At 42.0% G+C, this 21,097-nt stretch overlaps 1 protein-coding gene across 1 annotated transcript in view; it reads left to right on the top strand.

The window, feature by feature from the left end:
* The window catches only part of LOC140300470 (NLR family CARD domain-containing protein 3-like), an 82,427-nt gene that overhangs the window by 60,055 nt on the left and 1,275 nt on the right, over positions 1-21,097 (top strand). The window contains exons 6-9 of the mRNA XM_072379766.1: positions 15,362-17,138; positions 17,228-17,401; positions 17,873-18,058; positions 20,317-20,478. Of these exons, the coding sequence (XP_072235867.1) occupies positions 15,362-17,138; positions 17,228-17,401; positions 17,873-18,058; positions 20,317-20,478 (2,299 nt within the window). The remainder of the gene's footprint in view (positions 1-15,361; positions 17,139-17,227; positions 17,402-17,872; positions 18,059-20,316; positions 20,479-21,097) is intronic.

Raw genomic sequence — 21,097 nt, 5'->3', positions numbered from 1 at the left:
CTCAAACAGTATCATTGTCTTAATGTAGTAAAATGATTTAAGTTGATCATGTTACACTGACTCAGATGAGATTTATGGGATATTTCACACATTGGGTGTCGTTCTACAGAGTATATTATTAAATTTTTTTCTGAATTTGATCAAAAAGCTCCAAATATTTTGAACTATGGGTCTTTAAAGAACCATTTTAAAGTTCTCAGGGATTTAAATAAAAACCACAGCAACAAGTTTAATGAAATGTGACTAGATGGTTAAAAACTGTCCAGAAAGGTTATCAAGAGAAGAAGAAAAGTGGGTGTGGTTTGACATGCTGCACGCCACAGCTGGATCTTATTGTATGTACTGACAGTTTCAGACAGAGTTCATCAGTCGGAGGACCCGGACCAGAATGGAGCAGCAGAACCAGGATTTGAACCCTTCCACCAGGAACAGAGCCGGTTCATCCTCTGGTTCACCTGGGCTACAGGTCAGTGTGGAGGATATTAAAGATACGAGGACGAGTGTCGAGGCTCCGTGTATCGTCCGCTTGTTCTGCTTTTGAATCAAATGTGAAAAGTGTCAGCAAAGTGTTTCCTGGTTTCATCTCCTCTCTCTGATACAGATGTGCTTAGACTGAACATGTGCTGCAAGCTGAATGATCTGCTGGAAGAACATTTTTCTGGCTCTCAGTCTTCAGATTTGAGAGGTTCAGGAGCTAATCTTCATTATTTGTGTTTAAAGTCTCTGGATTACATGAATTAAACCTGGTGGTAGTAATACTTCTGGGTCTTTAATTGTTAAATTACAAGTTTTGTAGATCTCTCTACCTCAGTGTAAAGAGTCATTTTAAAGAGAAACAAAGGTTGAGTTAAAACTGTTTCCCTGATAGCTGTTGAGCTCAATGGCTGCAGACCTATGGGCTGTAAGCTGGAACAAAGGGTTAGTGTAAAGAATGTCATGTATTACCACCACAGTTACTTTTATTCATTTAAACCAGTGGTCATCAACCTTTTTCAGGCCAGCCTCTACATGGTGTTTAATTGAACAACTTGGGCAAGACTGTGCTTCCTTATATCAATTAGAAATATTGTAGCAGTTCCTTATCAGAATTTCATCATGACAAAAAATAATTGGTAAAAGAGAAAAAAAAGCAAGAGTTTAGTGTTTAAAAACCTGAACGTGTGCAGAGCCGTCAGAGCATTGTGCTGATAGCCGGGGGCACTTATAAACGCACTCTCAGCGTTCACGTTTGATTTGAGATATTGAGACCTCTGTAGCTCGGTCTGTCCAGGTCCAGTTAGAATATGTTGGTTGGCGTAGGTGAGGTTAGAGAAATATTTTGTGTGAACTTCAAATGGATCTAAGTCTTCTTCCTCTCTGTCATTGCAGAAACAAGCCAAAGAGGGATCCACATTATACTGCTGTAAGGACTGTGGGGAAGTTTTCAAAAGATCATCTCATCTGAAGTATCATCAGATGCTTCATACTGGAGAGAAACCTTACAGCTGTAGTCAATGTGGGGCAGCTTTCACTGCACTAAGTAATCTGAATAGGCACCAACGTATTCACACAGGAGAGAAACCTTACAGCTGTGGTCAGTGTGGGGCAGCTTTCACTCAATTATCTAATCTAAAGGTGCATCAACGTATTCACACAGGAGAGAAACCTTACAGCTGTGGTCAGTGTGGGGCAGCTTTCACTGCACTAGGTAATCTGAAGAGGCACCAACGTATTCACACAGGAGAGAAACCTTACAGCTGTGGTCAGTGTGGAGCAGCTTTCACTGCATTATCTAATCTAAAGATGCACCAACGTATTCACACAGGAGAGAAACCTTACAGCTGTGGTCAGTGTGGAGCAGCTTTCACTGCATTATCTAGTCTAAAGACACACCAACATATTCACACAGGAGAGAAACCATACAGCTGTGGTCAGTGTGGGGCAGCTTTCACTCAATTATCTAATCTAAAGATGCACCAACATATTCACACAGGAGAGAAACCTTACAGCTGTGGTCAGTGTGGAGCAGCTTTCACTCAATTATCTAATCTAAAGTTGCACCAACGTATTCACACAGGAGAGAAACCTTACAGCTGTGGTCAATGTGGGGCAGCTTTCACTGCACTAAGTAATCTGAAGAGGCACCAACGTATTCACACAGGAGAGAAACCTTACAGCTGTGGTCAGTGTGGAGCAGCTTTCACTCAATTATCTAATCTGAAGTTGCACCAACGTATTCATACAGGGGAGAAACCTTACAGCTGTGGTCAGTGTGGAGCAGCTTTCACTGCATTATATAGTCTTAAGAGACACCATTGTACTCGCACTGCAGATAAATGATAGGTTGAAATCAACAACATATTTTACGGCATATAAGAAAACATTCACCTGGGAGCAGCAACAGGAACTACCAATCACAAGCCTTTCCTTTGTTCAGATTAAATATCTTCTTTGTGGATTACCACCTTCTTTTGTCAGGACTTTTGGTCTGAATGTTCTTTGAGTAGCAGATGTTTGAAGAAAGATTGAATGTGCTTCATTATTACAATAATTTATTGTGATTGTTTTAACTGGACAGATCTCCCACCGTTCAAGACAAACATGGCATCATTTGTGAGTTGATGAACAGATCAATATGCAATCTGTTTGTTAGTAGGAACATGTTTTCTTCTGTTATACTGAACATATGTTTTCTTTAGTCAAGATTCACAAAGTAGCTTTGCACCAACTGTGCGTATTTATGTAAACATACAACATCTGTAGAAGCAATATATAATTTTAGTTTGATGTGAAGTATAGCTTTGCACTTGTCTGTATTTCATTCTTCTGCATTTTATTAAAGGTCAGATGTCAACATTTCTCATGCTTTTCATGTTCTTGCTACATAGATACTTTTGAAGAAAATGTGTGTTTGGTTACGAAGGAAAGTTGACCCTTATCATCTTTCCCAAAGACCCAGAAATCTTTAACGCAATCTGAAAAAGGCTTGGATTTGTTCCCTGTACTTTCCAGACAGCTGTTCGATTGTCATGACTGAAGCTGAAAGTTAAGGCTGTTCCAACACTGAAAGGGCACAAAACTCAACTTCAAGCTGTGAAACTGTTTCAAAGGAGTCTGTACAACATATCAGGAAGCTGACACTGACAGCTGACAGTTGTCTGAGTTAAAAAAATGATACTATCGCTATTTATGTTTCCTACTACGAGATCACTAGCCACACAAGGTTATGAGACATTCAGTAAAACAAGGCTTAGACAGAAGCTGAAATACGATAGATAGGAGGCCTTCTCCATTGCAGTGTCCCTTGACCCTGCAAGATCTTCTATACTTTCTTTTTCTCATAGTATAACTTCATGATATTTTTCTAATATTTCCCTCCTGTTTATACTAGAGGAAAAGAGGGTGTAAATTCAGTATAGATTCATACATACACATGCAGTTTCTTTTTTTTTCAAACTTTGCATCACCTTTTATATTTTCTACTTCATTGTTTTAACACTTCAGGGAGATTTCCCTTAAACAGATCATTGAGAATTTACTCGGGTTCACGCAAGGCACTACTTTGCGCTTTAAACGTCATCTGCATCCTCGTATCCATCATCCTCATGTAGCTCGTCGTTATCATCCCTCTCTACCTGTCTAACAAGTCTTTGGAACAGTCCTCTCAAGCATGGGACCTAATTGTTCAGCAATGCCTTGTAGATCTAATTTATCCAATCAACATTCTTTTTTATTGTTGCCCACCAGAGAAGAAAAGATTCAAAACCTGAAGCAACTTGATTTCTAGCTTTAATGAAATCTGGGACTCCTCAGAACCCCTATGCTATCCAGGTACACTCTGTTGTCAAATGAACCCCCAGGCACAGTAACACTTGAGACGTCGCAGCTTCTCTGGAGAGAGTTTGTCACCCAAGGCCTTAAAGTTCCCCTTAGGGAACAGATGGAAAGGCCTCAGTAGTTGGGTTATTGTGCAGCTGCCCTGCCAGTTAGACGAGAAGATGGCCCTCAGTTTCATATCCTCATACAGCCACCACAACAACCACAGGTTGGGCCTGGTTAGTACTTGGATGGGAGACCGCCTGGGAATACCAGGAGCTGTAAGCTTTTAAGCTTCTCGAGGCTTATGCAGTTGTGTATGTGGAGAGGAGCACCTGGGAGAGAACACGCCCCTGGGGGAGGCCGGTGCTGATGGTCTGTGGTCATATTTATTTTCTTCAGGATAACTTCTATTAAATGGAACAAACTATCCATCCTTCCACTTGCTTTACATGGTTACAGGGACATGGTTAGAGCTTCTAGTGTTTTTATAGCTGTGAAGCACACTCACAGACCTGTACAGTGGCTTTAGGCAGCCAGACACAATTATAAATAGTTTCTCCTTCAGGTTAAATCCTCCAAAATGAACCAGCAGGAAGGAAATCAGTCAAATAAATTCACTTTTCAATCTTTGTCAAAGACTGGAAATGAGCGCACACACAAACCTCATTTAGGTCACTCTGTCATATCATCTTCCAGCACTGCTCAGCTCACAGTGACTTCATCAGTCTGAATTCTTCTGGATAACAAAAACACACAAATATTATTGTCTCACATTAGTCTGCAGACTGTTAACAGATCTAATCAAATTGAAAGAAGTTCATAATCAGCTTTTATAAGTGAATTATAAGCTAAAGGCTTCCTGTTTGCCCCAGGTTAGGGTTAAGCTGATCCGGGTCAGGGGGTAAGTTGCACCATCTGGGGGTGAACTGACCGTCAAACTGAATCTAAATCAAACCCATAAGAAATTTCAACCATAACTTACCTCTTTGAAAAACTGATTTAAAAGTCCAGTTTTGTTTTGTAAGTGGTCATATTAATTTTCTTCAGGATAACTTCATATTAAATCTGATAAACAAAAAAAAATGTCATTAAAGTTGGAATCTTCCCTGAAACAGAAATGCTGAAGTGGAATGAATGAATAAATGTCCCCAAAACTTTCCATCCTTCCACTTTCTTTAATTCATGGTTTCAGGGGGACTGGAGCCTATCTGTCACAGAAACTCTTCAACATTCCAGCCTAATAACAAGTCTGAAACTAAAGCAAAAACTGCAGCCCCAAATGAACATTGGCATGATATAGGCTGTGTCAACTGCAAAAGCAGTCCCTGTTTCCCTTTTTGGAACTCATCCTTTCTAAGGACAAAGTTAAATGTATGAGGATCAAACACAACAAGTACCTGGGACATGTCAACAGATCCAGGAAATCCAGGAACCAGCAAACTGAGAGCCAAAGAGAAACTGAGGCGTCTGCCAACAAATCAGCAGCAGCTGAAGCTGATCAACTTCCTGATGTGTCATGAGGTGATCACATGTTTCAACTAAAGACATCAGATAGACATAGCTTTAACAGCTGCAGACCAATATCAATACTTTCACAGTTTGTTCAGAAACTAGATAGTTTTATTGAAAACAACAGCTTATTGAATGAGAGTCAATATGGGTTTGGTTCAAATAGGTCTACAGCTGCAGCAATAATGAAGGTGACAGAAGAAATCCCAACTGCAACGGACAGAAAGAAGTTTACCATAAGGGTATTCATTGAGCTGAAGAAAGCTTTTCACACTATTGATCATTCAATATAACTTTCAGAGTTAAATAGCTTTGGTGTGAGAGGAGTTGCTTTAAAGGGGAACTCCTGTATTTTAAAACCTGGACCTTATTTCTGGCATGAAATACGTTTCATCTACTCACAGAACAGTTTGGCGAAAGTCGGCGTCCTTCGGGAGCTATTTAGAAAACTCGCAATCAGCGTATGTCCATATAATGGAGTTAATGGATGATGCAGCCTCTAAATAAGACATTATCTGTCTTAATTTCACCAATACTTTAAGAAAAATGAATGAACGAACGTGTACTATAGCTCTGTTAGTTCATAGGTGCTGTTATGTAGCTACTTGCGGCTATAGGAGAGCTAACGGAGGGATTTCTACACAGGCCCTCTACTGGGACTACCAATTTAACCAATTTAAAACAAATGTGTATCTCAGCTGCAGGAGTCAAACTTTGGGATTCTCAACATAATGATTTAAAAGGTTTTTCAGATGTTTTCCTGTTCAAACACTGGACTGGATAGTGTAGTGTTAAGATTGCCACATTTCATGTGGGTGACCTGGGTTCAAATCCCCTGCATGAGAGGTACTGCTACCTCCAGTAGGGGTACTTAGGCAAGGCCCCCTTACCCTATCTGCCTACCTGTAAGTTGCTTTGGATAAAAGCGTCTGCTAAATGCATAAACATATACAAAAAAATGTATGAGGAGAAAACAATTGGACATTAAATAAGACATTAGACAGTGGAAGGAGCTGCACCCATCTGTCCCAGGCAGCCCTGATGGGAGCAGGCTGGTCAGATCTTTCTCTGGTGTCTCTGTTGTTCTCTTGATATCATTTGAAAGTACTGAAGTGACATTGTTGCTCGAAAATATTTCTTCCTGTCGATGCGTCCCAGAGACGATTAGTGGCCTCATTGCAGGATCTGTGCACTCCAGCAAAAAGAAGAAGCATCCAGGTGTTCCTCATCAGTGTCTTTCCACATGTTGCCATGGACTTTTGTTCCTTCAAGGTTTGACTCTTTTTAATGGCATAAATGGCTCAAAACATGTGTTGATGTCACTGATTCTGGTCACAGCAAACCCTGTGATTCCAGGAGTCATTTTGATGACATCTGCAGCAGCTGCCCTGCCATCATGTACATCATGAGGTACTGAGCTCCAACACATCTTACCATTTTTGGACTTGAGTCTTTCAGCAGGAGCAGCTTCAGCACCGGTGACCTCCTCATCAGATGAGTGTCTTCTGGATGATATTCCACTTTGTCTTCCTCCTCAGAAACCTGCTCATCCGTATCTCCATGCTGCTCTGTGTCCTCTCCCTCATTTTCACCAGAAATATGATGCAGAACGTCTCTCACTGAGAATCTTCTTTTCATTTTGGCATGCTGCACATTGGAGATGTGCACTCTGCAGGTCACCAACTCCACACTGAACTGAGCTCACATGTGTGGACATGCCCGTCTTTGCTTGTTCTGTTTCTGTGCAGGTAAACTGGATAACAAGGCAAACTGAGAATCCCCTAAAGCTCACATGATGAGGAGAGGAGCTGGCTGTCAGTGTGTTGGCTGACAGTGCACTGATGATGTCATCTGTGGCTCTAATTATTGCTTTATAATCTTATTTTTGTAACTGGGACGAAACCGACCCGAACAACACAGAAGTCATAATTTCAGCCTGAGCTTTTTACAATTTAGTTTTATTTTGGTTCCTGACAATAGATAAATCAACTCCAGTTAACTGTAAATATGAAAAACTGTGGTATTCATGTCTCATCCCATCATCACCATGACAGCACCGCTGCTGGAGCTGATACAGACACACAGGAGACTTCTAACATTTTATCAGTATCAGTTTTACACAGACAGCTGGATCCAGGATGACTCTGATTGCTGTGCAGACCTGAGAGATGTCACCTTGATGTGTTCACAGTTTGTCACATGATGACAGATGTTTTCAGTCTCCGTGCACACATCTGGTGCATCTGTCGCAGCACTAAAACTACAGAGCTCCTGCACAGAACAAATCCCAGTTTAAACCGTGGTTTTGATATATTTTCTGGTGATTATCAGCGACTTATTCTGTTCCATCACTGTGAGTCTTCCCAACATTAGGACTGCTTTCAGCCTACATGGATGGGACAGTAATGGGTGGTGTTTCCGCCGGTGACAGACATAACAACAAAATAACGAGACAGAGAAGAAGAGACTGAGCGTGGCGTCTGTGACAAGAAGAGTCAGAAACTAATGACATGGATAAAAGTGAACTCTGCTCACAGCAGATTCAGAGCAGGAAGATAGTCCTCACCCATCACTGTGTTTAACTGTTTGAAGCTGTCGGCTGGAAGAAGGATTCTTGGCAAATGTGTTGACAGTGTAGATTATCTTCAGTAATTCCTTCTTCATCCAGTTTAAAATCACAGAGATTTAAGATTCCTCAGATCAGATGATGATCTGGACATTCTTGCATTAGCTCTCTGATCTCAGTGAGACTTCCTGGTTGAATAAAGGTGATGATGTGAGGTTCAGTTAGCTTTGCATTCACAGAGCTGTTGAAATTTCCCTTAAAACAGGTTACTTTGTACTTTTAGACCAAAAAGGTACATTTCAGAACCCGTACTTTTTAAGTTGAAGCAGAACTTTTATTTTTGACAAAGTATTTTAGTTAATTTTTTACAAAAGTATATGTGCCTCTACTTAAAAAGAGGTTCTGTGTACTTTAGCAGCCCCTGAAGGAGAGTCAGAAATCATCAGTCACACCTGAACACACCTGAGTGTGTCATATAAAGCTGACCTCTGATCACTTTAAGACTCTTTTATGCTTTGCAGAGTTTCAGAGTGACGGCAGCCTGCAGACACAGAGGACTGATGTCGGAGAAGCAGCAGAGGATTTCCTCTTCTTCCACACAGACCTGGTCCAGACAGCAGAGAGCTGCAGAGGGAAGAAGTTCATGGAAGAAGCTGAGTAAGTGACACTTCACATTCATTTAACAAAGTCTCCGAGCAGAGAGAGATTTCCTCTGCTGATGAGACACAAGTCATGTGAGCTGAGAGTAAACAGCAACAATCAGTGTGTGTTGATGAGGAGCTGCAGCTTGTTACCAACATGAAATGTTTCCCACTCAGTCTGCTGCTGTTTTCTCCTCCAACAGAGGAACTCTGGCTGGAATGTGCTGTTCACTGACACTCTGTTCATCACTGCTCTCTGAACACACTCACAATAAAACTCTGAGTCCTGACATGAGATCCAGATTAATCCTGGACTCTGATCCTGTTGGACTCTGATACTCAACCTGTTTTATGAAGGATCATAATTCAGGTGTGTCTGGAGCCTCTGTGTGTGATCATGTGGACTCATCAGTGGGTGAATGATATTTAACAGAGAGGAGTGACCGCTCCCTGGTGGTTCCTGTCAGACTGCAGTGATCCTGCAGGATGGATTTCTGGAGTCCTGCTGCTACTTATCTACAGTGGAGCTGTTCATGCTGCAGGTTTAGATAATCAGTGTGTGTCAGTAAATGGAAATGCTTCATCATCATCAGGATCATGATGTCTGTGCTGCTCCATGCCTCTCTCCAGTGGACTGATGGAGGTACAGCAGCTGATCATTTTACAGCCCAAATGATGGAGAGGAGGATTTGAGTTGATGTGCAGATGAATGATTTGTGTTTCCTCTGCAGATGAAGGTAGAAAGTGTGTGTGAGCTGATGTGAATTCAGCAGCATGGATCAGTGTGAGGACACTAAAACCACTCTGTGTGGGGAACATGAGAGCCAGAGCAAAGCTCAGAGGTGAGATGACCATCTCTAACTGTCCATGACTCTGCTCCATGTCAGAGCTCAGCACTCACATCACCAAAGCACCTTTATTCATAGGAACCAACCTGAACCAGAACCAGAACCAGAACCTGAACCCAGCTGTGTGTCCTTTAAGAGCAATGAGTCAATGGATCGTCCTCTTGACTTCAAATCAGACCAACATCCATCCTTTAAGAGGTGAGCTGAGTGTAAATGTTGTAACAGAGTAAAATGTAGCAGAGTCAGTTTGAACAGTTTTTATTCCAACATGTGTTTAATGTGAGCTCAGCTCTGTTTCACATCCATTTCTCCATTGTATTGGAAATGAACATTTCTTCAGTCTGTGGCAGTACATGTTGTGATCTTTTATTCACAATTGCTAATAAATGGATCCACCAAGTTTGTAATTATATTTTTGTCTCACAGAATTGATCAAAACAACTTTGTTTCTGGTAGAATTTTATGGAAAATCTTGACTTTATTAAAACAAATCTTTTTCTTTCAGGATCTCTCCAAATTTTCCAACTGAATTTCACATTGAACCTGAACCAGAACCTGGACCCAGCTGTGTGTCCTTTAAGAGCAATGAGTCAATGGATCTACCTCTTTACTTCAAATCAGACCAACATCCATCCTTTAAGAGGTGAGCTGAGTGTAAATGTTGTAACAGAGTAAAATGTAGCAGAGTCAGTTTGATCAGTTTTTATTCCAACATGTGTTTAATGTGAGCTCAGCTCTGTTTCACATCCATTTCTATGTTCATATGTGAAGCGGTGCGTGTTGGATGTTTTCCACAAACACAGCCTCCATCACCTACCGCCACATTTAAACTTTGCTCATCATAATAATAATGCAATATATTTCTGTCTGTCACACATAGGAAATCTAAGTATTGAGTCCACTTTGTGCTGGAAATGAACTGTTGTACAGTCTGTAGCAGTAGATGCTGTGATCATTTATTCACATTTGCTAATAAACTGATACACCTCTAACTAAACAAACACATGTATGAGTTCATAACAAAATTGTGGACATCCACAACCTTTTCTTCTGATTGTTTTATTTTATGACAACACACACTTCAACAGCAAAGAGAACAGCAGACATTCTGCATCAGAGGTTTGAATCAAACAGCTTCACCTGTCTGTAGATATAAAGCTTGTAATACTTGGCACCACATCTGGAACCCTGACTCTAGTTTCATGGATGTGAACATCTGTGTGTGATGGAAGACTTAGTTTGTTTCCATAGAAATTATCTCTTATTCTGTTACTTTACAAAAGCAAAACGGAGGGTTTATGATCTTTGCTTATTATTTATCATTTACTGTTCTCAGTGTATTTTAGGTTTATTATTTAGTTTTATTTCAAGATATTTACTTTAAATGGTTTAGATTAAATTCAACATGTGACATTTTGAGTTGATCACCTTCTGAGTTTTGACTGTGTTCTGGGTGCAGAGAAGATTATAATCTATGTTTTTTAATCAGGAGGAAGCTGGAGAGTGCTGAACCCAGCTGGTTATCCATGAAGAATACTTCCATATCTGACAGATATGGATACCAACAGGTAGCACAGAGGTAAGAAAGATTATCAAAATCTTGGGCTGTCATAGTTGACGCGTTGATCGCGATGCGATTAATTAAAAACAATCTTTTTTGATCACGATTATTCGCTGAATTAAAGATTTGAATTGAATAAAAGTCACTAAGAGTTCAGAGTTCTGAATCTGATGTGTCTAATAACTGCAGTTTTTCATTCATTTAACTGTCATTAGGCCCTGTTCTGTTTTCGTTTGTTGTCTACTACCTCGTCAGGTTTAAGATCACATTTTTGTGACATTTTATGTACTGTCCATCCATCCATTATCTGCCGCTTCTCTGGAGGTCGGGTCGCGGGGGCAGCAGCTTGAGCAAAGAAACCCAAATATCCCTGTCCCCGGCCACCTCCTCCAGCTCTTCCGGGGAGACCCCGAGAGCCATAGTCTCTCCAACGTGTCCTGGGTCTCCCCCGGGGTCTCCTCCCAGTGGGACGTGCCCGGAACACCTCCCCAGGGAGGCGTCCAGGAGGCATCCTAACCAGATGCCCGAGCCACCTCATCTGACTCCTCTCAATGCGGAGGAGCAGCGGTTCTACTCCGAGCCCCTCCTGGATGACTGAGCTTCTCACCCTATCTCTAAGGGAGAGCCCAGACACCCTGCGGAGGAAACCCATTTCGGCCGCTTGTATTCGCGATCTCGTTCTTTCGGTCACTACCCACAACTCGTGACCATAGGTGAGGATGGGAACATAGATTGACCAGTAAATCGGGGATCTTCGCCATCTGGCTCAGCTGCTTCTTCACAACGACGGGTCGGTGCAGAGCCCGCAACACTGTGGACCCGCACTGATCCGTCCGTCAAACTCCCGTTCCATCCGTCCTTCACTCGTGAACAAGACCCCGAGATACTTGAACTCCTCCACTTGTGGAAGGATCTTATTTCCGACCCGGAGAGAGCATTCCACCCTTTTTATGTACTGTACTTTTTAAATAGACATTTCAAGTGGGTCTACAATGCACGTTTTTATTAAAAGACATTTTCTTTGTGTTTATTTGATTATAACTCTTAATATAGTACGGTGTACATTTTAGGACATCCTCAGGATCAGGCAATTCAGCGTCATTCCTCAGATGAAAAGGTGTCACCCTCGCACCAAAAGGCTTCATAAAAAAACTTTTCACAATGAACGGCCTCAGAAAAACAAATGTCACACTCAACGGCATCAGCTCAAACGTTGTCATTTAAAACAGCATCAGCTCAAAAGTTGTCAAAATCCTTTAAGTGTTTTGACAAGTAATTTAGTGTACTGAAATTGTAACTGTCTGTGCAATTTATTGAGGTATCGATAACTTGTGTTAGTCTGTCTGGTTTTTTTTTTTAGTGAAAGTAACGCACACCACAGTTTATGGAGGTGCTGGTGAAGGAGCAAACATGGATAAAGGGAGGACGCCGCACACTCAACTCCAATTTTTTTATTTGACGTTTCAGACAGCAACAAGGCCATTGTCAAGTCATGCATGCTCATATAGCCAATATGAGGAGGTGCACTGTGTGCAATGCCACTAATTGCATGCAAGGCAAGGTGAAAGAAAAAAAAGGGGAAAAATAATAATAATTGACTCCTAACTGCAAAATGAGAAATAAAGCAAACCAATGATAATGGACTGACAACACACTGGAAAATCAATAAAACAAATATTTGTACATAAGTCTTATTCAGAAACAGTAAGTTTACACATTTCAGCATTGTGTATACTTCTTTGTGTCGGGGCTGACATCTTCAAAGAATATCTGAAAAAGATGTACAACAAGCAAAATGTTATTGCTCAACCACAGTGCGACATTTTTAAATAAAGTTGGGTGCATGCCATTTAGGAGAGAGTGGGTAAGATTGACTTTTCATTGTCAAGATCACTAAATCCACACAGTTATATTATATTTTAATTAAATTGCGTCTGCTTATTTAAATTATTTAGTGTATGGGGCAGGCGTCTCAACTTACCCTAGAGATATTAATTACTTTGTTACTATCTACTCCCCACAGCTAAAACGGTGCACTTCCATGCAAGGTCTACTGTTGTAGCTCACAGATAGTACCACAAGTCACATATAAAACAACATAGCCTAATGTCATCTGCCGCTCTTTTAGTTGATTACTCGCCGGCTCTGTTGTAAACAAATGCACATGGCCAGGAGGTGGTTTAGCAAAACTGCGCAAAAGTGACTGGACTTTCATAGTTCCCCTTTGGTTCACATCAAATAGCAAATTTTAGAGACAGATTTGCGTTGTGAAAGAAAGAAAAACAAAATAAAATAAAACTTACGTTCGTGTCCTGTTCCAAATATGTCTAGGATCTTTCTGTTTGGAGCGGTTGCCATTGCAGATTCGGTCGCAAGTCGATGGCGAAGTTGTCTCTGGTCGACATCATTTATTTCCGCGATCAAACCATGGATTATATTACATCCATGGGTCAAACCCAGACCAAAGACTATCATTGCCTAGACTTTGCACCCGTGACATTTTTTCCCGGTGCCGTTTTACAACCTTTTAGCTGATGCCTTTCAGTCTGACGTTTTTTTTTCCTGATGCCGTTCAGTGTGACAACTTTTGAGCTGAAGCCGTTTTATGTGAGAACTTTTGAGCCGAAGCCTTTTTAAATGAGAACTTTTGAGCTGAAGCCGTTTTAAATGACAACGTTTGAGCTGATGCCGTTGAGTGTGACATTTGTTTTTTTGAGGCCGTTCATTGTGAAAAGTTTTTTTTATGAAGCCTTTTGGTGCCAGTCTGACACCTTTTCATCTGAGGAATGACGCCGAATTGCCTGATCCTGAGGATGTCCTAAAATGTACACCGTAATATAGAGTTTAATCGTGAGTTAACTTTGGAAAAATGTGATTAATTGCGATTAAAGTAATGGATCGTTTGACAGCCCCATTAAAATCATAACAAAGTGCTGCATCAGATTAATTTTGAGAATGTTTCACAAAAAGCTGTTTACATGTTTACCTGTGCTCACTAAAATTAGTCTTATACAATCAAACACTGACCAGCTCCACTCCAGGGCCTTTGTTCATGTGTTCTTCAACTGGAAGGAGGAGTTGAGATTCACAAAAATTTAATTCTGGACAAAAGATGTGCATCCTTCAGCATGTTGTTAAAAGTCTGAGGTACATATCCTGGCAACAAAGACAGACTGATCAAATCCAATATAGAGATCTTCTTGAACAATCTGGTTGGGATTAGGTCTAAAATACAAGTTGATGATTTAAAAGAAGATACTGTTGTTGTTAGCAGACCCCGAAGGGGGACTCAGAACAAACTGGAGGGATCATATATCCCATTTGGCCTGGGGTCACCTCCAGGATCCCCCAGGAGGAGCTGGAGAGAGTCGTTGGAGAGAGGGATGAATGGGTTTTACTGATGGACCTGTTGTGTCCATCACATGTAAGAGATGACAGCATAGAGGATGTTCCCACAGCGGCTGTGTTCTTCTACCACAGCAGAATGTTGTCTAATGCATAAATAGATGGTTATATTAACAATGGTCCTGTGGAATTGTCTAAAGCTAGTGACATCTTCAAGTTCTGTTTAAAGCAAAACAAGAAAAACAGGCACATAGGCACATGTTGAATGACTGAAAACAACTTGTGAGAATATCTTGGTGGTCCACATCATTAAAAAGGTCAATAAAAGCTGAAGCTCCACTGAAATACAGACAGAAATTATATTTCACTGTTAATAGTAGTGAGAGCAATCTTTGACAGAGTTGTAATCAACAATCTAACTAATAGGACCTTTACCTTGTGTTTGTCTCTGTGTGGACAGACAGAATGTGAGCTCATTCTTCATGATTCCTCCACAGAGTGGACCAGCAGAGCTCAGAGGTTCCCAGTGGTCAGTCTGCCCAGCAGCATCAAACACAGCTGGACTCCATATTTATGGTCTGTACATGTACAACAACTACTTTTCCATCTATTCTGTTCACAGTCATCTCCATGCTGCACTTTGTAGACCAGTGGATTGTCAGTGTGTCCAACATGGATCTGATGTTTGGCTCCATGATTTCAGTCTGATTGGCTCATTCATATAGTATTCTGTTCCAGCTGCTGGAGGACAACATGGTCACTTTTGTGAAGGAGGAGCTGAAGAAGATCCAGAGGGTTCTGAATCCAGATTACCCAGAATGCTTAGAGGGTCAGAGGGAGGATGAGGATGAAGAGCAGAGGAGCAGCAGAGAGGCTTTAGTGAAGATCACAGTTCACTTCCTGAGGAGAATGAAGCAGGAGGAGCTGGCTGACCGTCTGCAGAGCAGTAAGAGGATTTCTCTAAAGATTTAACCTGCTGGATAAATGACACATTTACTGATGTCTCAACACACAGAACAACACATGTCCAAATACTCATTCTTTACAGGGTTGAAATATTTATTTACTATTGTTACTCTTTGTGTCCATTCAGAATTTTGTGGACGTAAACTTAAATCTGCTCTGAAGAAGAAGTTCCAGTGTGTGTTTGAGGGGATTTCTAAAGCAGGAAACCCAACCCCTCTGAATCAGATCTATACAGAGCTCTACATCACAGAGGGAGGGACTGGAGAGGTCAATGATGAACATGAGATCAGACAGATTGAAACAGCATCCAGGAAAGCAGGCAGAGCAGAAACAACCATCAGACAAGAAGACATCTTTAAACTCCCACCTGGAAGAGATGAACCAATCAGAACAGTGATGACAAAGGGAGTGGCTGGCATTGGGAAAACAGTCTTAACACAGAAGTTCACTCTGGACTGGGCTGAAGGCAAAGCCAACCAGGACATCCAGTTCATGTTTCCATTCACTTTCAGAGAGCTGAATGTGCTGAAAGAGAAAAAGTTCAGCTTGGTGGAACTTGTTCATCACTTCTTTACTGAAACCAAAGAAGCAGGAATCTGCAGCTTTGAAGAGTTCCAGGTTGTGTTCATCTTTGACGGTCTGGATGAGTGTCGACTTCCTCTGGACTTCCACAACAAGGAGCCCCTGACTGATGTTACAGAGTCCACCTCAGTGGATGTGCTGCTGACAAACCTCATCAGGGGGAAACTGCTTCCCTCTGCTCGCCTCTGGATAACCACACGACCTGCAGCAGCCAATCAGATCCCTCCTGACTGTGTTGACATGGTGACAGAGGTCAGAGGGTTCATTGGCCCACAGAAGGAGGAGTACTTCAGGAAGAGATTCAGAGATAAGAAGCAGGCCCGCAGGATCCTCTCCCACATCCAGACATCACGAAGCCTCCACATCATGTGCCACATCCCAGTCTTCTGCTGGATCACTGCTACAGTTCTGGAGGATGTGTTGAAAACCAGAGAGGGAGGAGAGCTGCCCAAGACCCTGACTAAGATGTACATCCACTTCCTGGTGGTTCAGGCCAAAGTGAAGAAGGTCAAGTATGATGGAGGAGCTGAGACAGATCCACACTGGAGTCCAGAGAGCAGGAAGATGATTGAGTCTCTGGGAAAACTGGCTTTTGAGCAGCTGCAGAAAGGAAACCTGATCTTCTATGAATCAGACCTGACAGAATGTGGCATCGATATCTCAGCAGCCTCAGTCTACTCAGGAGTGTTCACACAGATCTTTATAGAGGAGAGAGGGCTGTACCAGGAAAAGGTGTTCTGCTTCATCCATCTGAGTGTTCAGGAGTTTCTGGCTGCTCTTCATGTCCATCTGACCTTCATCAACTCTGGAGTCAACCTGATGGAAGAACAATCAAGGTCTCAGAAGTCTGATACACTAAAAGAGACTCTCTTCTTCCAGAGTGCTGTGAACAAGGCCTTACAGAGTCCAAATGGACACCTGGACCTGTTCCTCCGCTTCCTCCTGGGTCTTTCCCTGCAGACCAATCAGAGTCTCCTACGAGGCCTGCTGACACAGACAGGAAGTAGCTCACAGACCAATCAGGAAACAGTTGATTATATCAAGAAGAAGTTCAGTGAGAATCTGTCTGCAGAGAGAAGCATCAATCTGTTCCACTGTCTGAATGAACTGAATGATCGTTCTCTAGTGGAAGAGATCCAACGTTACCTGAGTTCAGGAAGTCTCTCCACAGATAAACTGTCTCCTGCTCAGTGGTCAGCTCTGGTCTTCATCTTACTGTCATCAGGAAAAGATCTGGATGTGTTTGACCTGAAGAAATACTCTGCTTCAGAGGAGGCTCTTCTGAGGCTGCTGCCAGTGGTCAAAGCCTCCAACAAAGCTCTGTAAGCTATCATCATTCAAAAACACAGCTGTCTTTCCAACAGGAGAAATAAATAATGTATTACTTGTCACTTTGTTATTATCTGTTCAGGCTGAATGGCTGTAAGCTGTCAGAGAGAAGCTTTAAACTTTTGTCCGCAATGCTCAACTCCCCGTCTTCCAATCTGAAAGAGCTGGACCTGAGTAAGAACAACTTGAGAGATTCAGGGGTGAAGCAGCTGTGCGTTGGATTAAAGAGTCCACACTGTGAACTGCAATCTCTCAGGTTCGAATGCTTTGATACTGTCTGATTTTACATTATACCAACTGATGGTGTTATAAAAGATGAAAATATCCAGACTGAATAGAATATTGTAGAATAGAATAGAAACATTTACCTTTCAGTAGCCTGTCAGTAATTGAGCTTTTCAGTGCAGTCTTGGTGTCATTTATGGGATGAGAAACATTGTCCAGGCGTGATCATAGCTTGGCTAGCATTCATCCTTCAAATCCCCCTCAGCGTCTTCTGACCATTTCTTCACTCTGTGTGTGTGTCAGCTGGATTTAATGGGTAGCAGAGGGGGTGTAGAGGTGACTGTTGTTGAGATGATTGTGGAGTTGGAGGTGGGGTGGGTTAGATGACAGGAGCTGCAGTATGGTTGATCCTACTGGAGAAGGGGCAGGTGACTGATCAAACTTGCTGAATAAATGTTTGGATCATTTGTTTACCATTCTCTGATTATGACTGTTTCTGCAGACTGAGGAGCTGTAATCTTCCAGAGATAAGCTGTGAAGCTCTGTCCTCAGTTCTCAGCTTCCAGTCCTCCAGTCCTTCCAGTCCTTTGACAGAACTGGACCTGAGTAACAACGACCTGCAGGATTCAGGACTGAAGCAGCTGTCTGTTGGACTAAGTAGTCTACATTGTAGACTGGAATCTCTCAGGTCAGGATTCATCATCCAATAGTACAGCTTATGAATATTGTAATTCTGGTTTACATAAGTAAATAATTAGATGTCTTGCTGTTTAATATAGCTGAACCAAGTAATTTCCCTCCCCAAAACGGTAGCAATTGTTTTCTACTTTGGAAATGTTTTTGAATATATATTGTAATTATTTTCTCACTTTTGAAACAATAATTTAAGTTTCTCTGGAGTCATTCAATGATTTTTGATGGGTTTTGTGTCTGGTCCTCAGGGTGAAAACAGGGCTCTTGGTAATCCATCTAACTTTTTATTGAGCAAAATTTCCCATCTTCTCTGTTGAACATCTTAAAGGGGAACTCCGGTATTTTTAAACCTAGACCTTATTTCTGACATGAAATACGTTTATCTATTCACCGAGAACAGTTTGGCGAAAGTCGGCGTCCTTCGGAAGATATTTAGATCCGCATATATCCATATAACGGGAGAGAGCAGAGCATAGACAATACAGCCTCTAAATAAGGCATTGTGTCTTTATTTCACCAATACTTTAAGCTGAATGAATGAACGAACGCATACTATTGGTCTGTTAGCACATAGACAGAGGAGGGGGAACTGGGTGTGCCAATCCCCAGTGTTGCAACTTGGCTCTAGGGATATGGAATGTCACCTCGTTTGTAGCAAAAGAGCCTGAGCTGGTGTGTGAGATGGAGCGGTACCAACTAGATATAGTTGGGCTCACCTCCACACAGAGCTTTGGCTCTGGAACCAAACCCCTGGAGAAGGGCTGTACTCTCTAATACTCTAGAGTTCCCCATGGAGGGAGGCGGGTGTGGGGATACTCACACACCCCTGGCTGAACGCTTCTACACTGGAGTTCCCCCCGGTGAGCGAGAGGGTGCACTGCGGCTGCAAGTCGCAGAAAGGAAGGTTCTGACTGTTGTTGTGCATATGCACCAATCTGCCGTTCAGATTACCCATCCTTCTTGGATTCCATTGTTCTTCTGTGGGACTTCAATGCCCTTGTTGGGAATTATGGAGTGATCAGGATAGATGTGATTGGGATGGCTGGCTTCCTGAACTAAATTCGAGTGGTGTCTAGTTTTTGGACTTCTGTGCTGGAATTTTCTCTCCGGGTTTAGGATGAGCCCTTGCCTCAGGCGGGTCACTTTACTGCAGCTGTAGGTCGCAGAAGGGAAGGATTTGGCTTTTGTTTGTGAGTATGCACCAAACTGGCTGTTGTGTTCTGGCTGTTGTTTATCTCTCTGAGTGGCATCCCACAGAGGGTGTCACCTGGGGATTCCTATGTTCTTCTGAGGATCTTCAATGCCCATGTTGATAATGACATGGCATGACCTGGAGAGATGTGATTGGGAAGAACGGCCTCCCTGATCTGAACCCCAGTTGTGTCTCATTTATGTGCGAGCTATGGATTGTCCATCACAAACAGTAACTCTTCAGTAACTCCAAACCCCTTTCAATTAATCTTGTTCCATGAATCTAGTGACAACTGAATAAATTGGTGTCCTGTGCTGGTTCTACTGAGAGGGGCCTGATAATTGATTTTCTGATTCTACTTTTAGAAACTCTGAGAGCAAAGTATTCTGTTGGGAAAATTTCCAACTAGATCTTTAAGATGTGATGAAATCCTACTCAATAGTCCTTCTCCGTATTTCCACATCCGAGTTTTAGCTTCAGCAACCACCGATGCTGCAGCCCTTTTAGCTACTCAGTGTCCCCCAGGACAACCAAGCCCGAAAGGTCCCCTTCTTGAGCTTGATGGGTTCCCTCAACACTCGCATCCACAGGTCCTCCAGTTACAGCCACGACAGGCACTAACAACCTTCAGGCTATATCTTTTGGAAGCTGCATCTGCAATGTAGGTCCTGAACATGTACCATTCAGATTTCATGTCTCAAACCTTCAAAGTAACTTTAACTGTTACCGTTTCATTAAGGTCTTTGAATCGCCCTGTGTCTGATTCCTCCCCTGAGGCCGATTTACTCAAACCCCTCCACCATGTTAAGGTGGTGATTCTACGAAGAGGGTGTACTGTTTCATTTTGTGCAAATATCAAATATATATTGCACCAAGGCTTTTTCTGTCACTTTAACAGCCTTATCTGAAAGATTCATGAGGAACATGAATATAGAAGTGACCCATGTGTGAATGTTTTAACACTGTCACTTTAACAGATTGATGAAGCTATTAATGTTGGGTATCTCATGTGAAAACAGTGTAAGAGTTTCAGCCATGTATGTTGTTTTGTGTGTCTGCAGCCTGTCAGGCTGTCTGATCACAGAGGAAGGCTGTGCTTCTCTGGCTGAAGCTGTGACCTCCAACCCCTCCCATCTGAGAGAGCTGGACCTGAGCTACAACCATCCAGGAGACTCAGGAGTGAAGCTGCTGACGGCTGCACTGAAGGATCCACACAAACTCAGGTATGGAGAGGCCTGCTGCAGCATATTGGTAATGTGTCTTGAACAGATACAGAACCAAACTTTTCTACCACTTGAAAATATCTTGAAAGTAGGAACATTTATATTGAAAACACTGAATTGTTTTTTGACTACTAAGACACTGTTAACATTAATTTCCCCGGTTAATTGCCCTCAGGTGCCTTTTGTTGAGAAGTTGTATGATTCTTAAAGTATTTATACTACTTACTTGAGGGTGGATGTGTCCAATTACATAACCAAGGTACACCTCAGTCTTGGCGATGTGACATTTGTGTGCATTGATGACTAATTCAAAAATTTGGATCTGTTGAGAGACATCAGAGACATCATTAATTAATGACTTTGTGTTTGTTCAATCCCACTTAAATGCTAAGATAAAGACTGTAATAAAATGCCAACACAAGCAAACCTGGGATAGTAAATGCAGCAACGTTACGGTGGCAGTGCTAAACTAAAACAACATGAGCACATGTAAAAGAAATGTTAATGGATAAGATGTGTCAGGGAAAAGTGGTGAGTAGATGAGATCTCACACACTTTGTTACAGTCAGTCAAGATTAAATGAAAATTTATTAAAATTTTCAACTGTGCTCCATTCCAG

The sequence above is a fragment of the Leuresthes tenuis genome, unplaced genomic scaffold (genome assembly GCF_036924035.1).
Source record: "Leuresthes tenuis unplaced genomic scaffold, fLeuTen1.0.hap1 SCAF_1, whole genome shotgun sequence".
Taxonomy (NCBI): Eukaryota; Metazoa; Chordata; class Actinopteri; order Atheriniformes; family Atherinopsidae; genus Leuresthes; species Leuresthes tenuis.
The sequence above is the reverse complement of the archived record's forward strand: the minus strand, read 5'-3'. Positions and strand labels throughout refer to the sequence as shown.